The sequence below is a fragment of the Nannospalax galili genome, unplaced genomic scaffold (assembly GCF_000622305.1).
Source record: "Nannospalax galili isolate Female #2095 unplaced genomic scaffold, S.galili_v1.0 scaffold3261, whole genome shotgun sequence".
NCBI lineage: Eukaryota > Metazoa > Chordata > Mammalia > Rodentia > Spalacidae > Nannospalax > Nannospalax galili.
Genome location: NW_008343964.1, coordinates 192,980 through 198,617, shown reverse-complemented (window position 1 = coordinate 198,617; position 5,638 = coordinate 192,980). Strand labels below are relative to the sequence as shown.

The window sequence follows — 5,638 nt, the reverse complement described above, 5'->3', positions numbered from 1 at the left end:
AAAACATTACCATTGAAATCTACCTGATGACTTTATATCCATGCTCAGATGCCTAGAAGCTCAGAAAGTAACCAACTGTGACTAGTAATAATCAGATATTTAGAGATTAGAAATGCATGTGCGAACATCCAATGTCAATTGCATTGAAAAAGAATTTTTCTATATGAAACTGTGTATTTTAATAATGAAATGGAGATCTTTTTAAAGTTAAAACCTCATTTAATTTTATGTCTTATAGGGTTTATACTGAGTACAATATTGTATAACTGCATTAATTCAACTGTAAACCTATTTTGAAAGAGATGCATCTTAGCTCTGGAAATTGTTATTGAATATGTCAATGCTGTTGTAATGAAATGCTTCTTCTAATTATGTGGTTATTAAATAAATAACTTAAAAAATTAAAAAAAAAAACATTTGAGGGGCTAGAGATGGCTCAGCAGTTTAGAGTACTGACTGCTCTTGTGGAGGACCAAGGTTAGATTCCCAGCACCCACATGGAGACTAACAACCATCTGTAACTCCAGTTCCAGGAGATCCGACACCCTCTTCTGACTTCCTTGGGCACTGCACAACACGGGTGTACCCATCTACATGCAGGCATTACACTCACACACATTAAAAAATTTTTTTTGAGATGGTCTCCCTGTAGGCCCAGCTGGCCTGGAACTCCCTATGTAGAACAGGCTGGCCTCAATCTCACAGAGATCCACCTGCCTCTGCCTCCTAAGTGCTGGGATTAAAGGCGCATGCCACCACTCCAGGCAGCAACAAATTTTCTAAAAATGAAATTTCAGGACAAGCAAGATGGCTCAGCAAGCAAGATGGCTCACTGCCAAGACTGATGACCTGAGTTTGATCCTCACAATCCACATGGTTGAAGAAAATTGACTCCTGTATACCAACACTGTGAGACACAAGAACCCTTCTATAAAATGTCATTTTAAAATTCTTTTAAATTTTATTTATTTGTATTTTATGTGTGAGTGTTTTGCCTGTATAGATGTAAGTGCATCCATGCATGCAATGCCCACGGTGCCATCGACGGAACTGGAATTAAGGATGGGTATTAAGCACTAGTGGTTAGTGCTCTTAATCACTGAGCCATTTCTCCAGCCTGGTAAAAAAAAATTTTAATGAAACTTTATATCACATAAGCAAAGAAAACTATTTAAATCATTTGTTTAGTTCCTTCAAGGAAACATTTATTGTGCATTATTATTGATTGCACTTTATAGCAAAATTAAGTTAAATATATACTTCTCACAAATATGAAAGGGAACTCAAATTCAAATTCTGAGCCAAGCCTGTTTTCAGAATTCAGCAGTTGATCAGGACTCTGGGCCGGGTCCACCAGTCCATGATCTCAGGTAGTCCAGGATGCTTTGAGTAACCGGAACAAAATCATCTTTACATGTAACAACTGTTTCCACATAAAACCCTTCTATGGGCTCTGCTATTTCACTTATTGAGGCAGTTGCACTTGCTGAGTCATCCTTCTGCTCTACTTCATCACCTTAAAGAAAAACCCGAACACCAGAATTATTAATCTAGAGAGCAGTAAAGTAAGATTATGTCATACCTGTTGTCATTATCTTTCATTCAAAATGAAAAAGCAAAGCAAAACAACAACAACAAAAAGACATGTAGGTGTTTTCAAGTACTTAATGCTGGATACGTGAACTTTTGGACCACTAATAATCTTCATGACCAAATGAAATTTCCGGCAGGTTTTTTTTTTTTTTTTTTTGAGATATACCTAAAGTACCATCCAAATTTCCTTAAAAAGGTACAGTTCAATGGTTTTTAGTCTATTCGGTTTGCACAATCAGCACAACAGATTTTAAAGTATTTTTGGCCAGTAAAAGTCACCCAAACAAAGGGGGGGGGAGTGTGTGTGTGTGTGAGAAAGAAAGAGAGCGAGAGAGAGAGAGAGAGAGAGAGAGAGAGAGAGAGAGAGAGACTCAATAAGTGGTATCGTTTTAATATTCCATAGTTGCTGTAAATTCCTGGAAGTGTTTGCTCTCCATATGCCACAGGAGCTGAAGGAAATACACTTGGCTACACTTGGGCGGGATCTCTGCAATTCCACCTGGAACTCCATCTAGAGTCTTCCAGTTGAACACGGGACAGTCTTGTTCAATAAATAAAATTCAGGTAATAGTAAAAAGGTAGTTCCTGGAGTCCAGTTCTTTGCAGAGTCCATTATCGAAAATAGTCAAGTAACCACTTCCACCAGCTCTGCAGCGTACACCGAGATTAGCCCAGGGGCCCACGGGGTCGCTTTGGGAAGCGGCGGCCGCGGAGAGCCCTACCTGGCGCCTTTTGTTTCCGAGTACTGAGAAACAATGAGCCCAGCACCGACCAGGCGCCGACCGCGTAGATTATAGACATCCGCCGGTACCAGGCAGAGGCCTGTTCAGGAAGCATGGCAAAGCGCGGAGCGGAAAGCCAAGGCCCCCGGGACGCCAGAAGCACAGAGGGTGGCAACTCCAGCAGTGGGGAGCCAGCCCCGCATCCACTTCCTGTTCTAGCCGCGATGCATCTTGGGACTTGGAGTCCAAAGTCACTAGGACTCTTTAGAGGCTCGGGTTTGGGGGACTGTGGCTTAGGTGCTCAACAGCCAATGGGCAAACTACACTCCATACCAAGGGATGGCGACTTGGGTAGAAACTTCCTCACTCGCAAAGTTGTAATGCCTGCCTTACATAAATCAGACGGTATTTAAATGGCATACTCTATTTCCTTTAAAGACTGTCAGACTTGGGGGTTCACTATACCTGCAACTCGCTTCTTTCTTATTGTACCTACCTGGAACTCTGGGCCCTATTCTTTGCGGCCTCTTATTCCTTTCCCATCCATTACACCTTGTCACCCTCCTCTCCTGGTCCTCACCGTATGGACTTTCAGCCTCCGTCATACAAACGTGTATACATCTCAAAACAAAAATTGTTTCTGTCGACTGTACGATTTTCTCTTATTCATACACTTTTTCCAAGAATAATTAATTTGAGACCAAGGCTGAGGTGCTTACCTAGAGCAAATCAGTGAACTGCCCTATTTTAAGTCACACAAACTTGACTTCTACAGCAATTGACACCATTGACCCTGCATGCTTCTTTGGTGGCTTCAGAAACATTTTCCTGTTATCTTTCGGGGCTCCTTTGCCCTACAGAAATCTGCATTTAACTCTAATGGGATCAAGTGGCTTAAATATAAATGCTAAAATTATAAATCTAGAAGCAAGCACAAAAGAAAATCTTTGCTACCTTGGGATGGCTCAGTGGGTAAAGGCTCTTGCCTCAAAGGTCTGGCGACCTGAGTTGGATCCCTGGAACCCATTTAGAAGTGGAAGGAACAAGCTAACTCCACAAAGTTGTCCACTGACCTTCATACATGCATCATGGCATGCAATAATAATAAATACATTTTTAAATCAGTTCAATTATAAAAAGACAATCAAATTAAAAATAGGCAATGCACCAATTACCAATAAACATAGGATTACCAGCCATCAAAGAAATGCAAGTGAAAATTATAGACAGCATTGCATTGCATATGTATTAGAATGGCTAAAATTAGGTTAATAATGACAAAAGTTGTAAGGATTTGTAGTAGGAATTTTTTTGTATGTGCATACACAAGTTCATGTATGCGTACATGGAGCCAGAGTTTAACATCAGTGTCTTCCTCAGTCACTCTCCTCCACCTTATTTGAGGCAATCTCTCGCTGAACCTGGACCTCATGGATTCAGCTAGACTGGCTGGCCAGCAAGCCCTAAGGATTCTCCTGTTTCTCTCTCCAGCCCTGGGATTGTCGGCACTCTCCTCTGTGCCTGTTTTTTTTTATTTGGGCACAGGGTCCTCGTTTATGCAGCAAACACTTAACCCATTTAGCATCATCTCCCCAGCTCCTTGAAAGCTGGAAGCCTTACCGATGGCAACATAAAATGTTACAGCCTCTTTGCAAAGCTCGGAGTTTTAAAAGTTGACATATGGGGCTGGAGAGATGGCTCAGCAGTTAAGACAAGGGCTGTTCTTACAGAGGACCTGGGTTTAGTTCTCAACACCCGCATGGCAGCTAACAACCATCCAGAGCTTCCATTGCAGGGGATCCAATACCCTCTTCTGATCTGCACGGGGATTGCACAACACAGGTGCACTTACATACATGCAAGCAATACACTCATACACATAAAATACTTTTAAAAAGTTGAACATGCGGGGCATGGTGGCATACGCCTTTAATCCTAATACTCGGGAGGCAGAGGCAGACAGATCTCTGTGAGTTTGAAGCCAGCATGGTCTACATAGCAAGTTCCAGGCCAGGTGGGGCTACAGGGAGAACCTGCTTAAAAAAAAAAAAGAAAAGAAAAAAGAGAGAAAGAGACAAAGAAATATTTGAACATATGACTATATTGCAATCCATTCAATTCTATTCCAGTCCTAGTTATTTCCTCAAGAGAAATGAAAACCCCATGTCCACAAGACATGTGCATGATGTTCAAAAACATTATATTCATAGTAACAAAAGTAGTAACCACTCAAATATTCAAGAAGTGAAAAATAGGTAAAAAGTGATAGAGCACTCATAATCTCAGATGGATTATGGTAAGTGAAAGACAAGCATGAAAGAAACCAGGTATGAAGGTCGAAAAGTGAACTAATATATAGAAGGAGAAAGCTGACCTGTAGTTGTCTATGGTCAACATATAGGCTTCATGGGTATACACATCTATCAAAAGACAGTGAATTGTACACTTTAACGAATGCAGTTATTGTATGAAAAATGTATCAATGAAGTTGTAAAAAGCGAAACGGTATTTCACACTTCTCATTCTGTTTTTATCAACTTTATGTAATTTCCTTTATATACTAATGACCCCTAACTTAGATTCTCTGCTGGAAATCCACATAGATTGTCAGCCTGCTAGACACTTACAGCTTATATCTCACACATGCATCTTAAAATGTACAGAATTGAACTTATAAATGCCATACTCCTCACACAGTCTTTCTCTTCCTATTCCCTAATTCGGAGAATGATTGCAAAACCATCACAGCCAGAAATATGGACCCCTCCTCATCTGACATCTCATCCATCACCTCTGAATACCTTGCCTCAGTTCTCTCTCCCATCCTTCCTATCCCTCCAGAGTGCTACAGTTCTTCCTACCTTAACTGACCATTTCAGCCCCTGCCTGAGACTTGCCTTGCCTTCAAAAAGAGTTGAGAGTGTGCATGATACACTAGACTCAGTGGCACCCACTTAGGATAGCTGTTCATCACACACTACTACCCTTCACCTCCACTGGAATCCAAAGGGCCAAGTCTTTTGCATCATTCACTTAGTGGTGCTCTCACCTCATTTTTACCAGATATATCATCACACCAGGCTGGAATTATCATACTCTTTCCTCTGTTAATTTGTAACAGAAAGATCCAATGAAGAAACTGGAATTTCAACCTGTTTCCACAGTTTTATTTACTCTTCTACAAAGTGTGTCTCAATTAAGAATTATACAAAAATATTAGGGAAGAAGAAATATTATGAAAATCCTTGAAATTTAAAATATAATTTAGATAGCAAACATTTCTAAAACATAAAGCAGAGAGACAAAAGAAGAGTAAATACAAA

The 5,638-nt window shown here is 40.5% G+C and overlaps 1 protein-coding gene across 1 annotated transcript; it reads right to left on the bottom strand.

Moving 5' to 3' along the window:
• Positions 1 to 1,176: 1,176 nt before the first annotated feature.
• On the bottom strand, positions 1,177 to 2,524 carry Smim26 (small integral membrane protein 26). The gene is made up of 2 exons (XM_029566984.1): positions 2,316 to 2,524; positions 1,177 to 1,516 (listed from the first exon to the last, which is right to left on the bottom strand). Exons 1-2 carry the CDS (start codon positions 2,428 to 2,430, stop codon positions 1,332 to 1,334), a joined length of 300 nt encoding a protein of 99 aa, XP_029422844.1. The 5' UTR covers positions 2,431 to 2,524; the 3' UTR covers positions 1,177 to 1,331.
• Positions 2,525 to 5,638: the final 3,114 nt, after the last annotated feature.

What these genes read in the sequence shown, in the direction of transcription:
- Smim26 (XM_029566984.1), bottom strand. Translation starts at nt 2,430, where the DNA reads ATGCTTCCTGAACAGGCCTCTGCCTGGTACCGGCGGATGTCTATAATC. An exon ending in TCGGAAACAAAAGGCGCCAG is followed by an intron (nt 1,517 to 2,315) that starts GTAGGGCTCTCC and finishes TTTTTCTTTAAG; the next exon opens with GTGATGAAGTAGAGCAGAAG.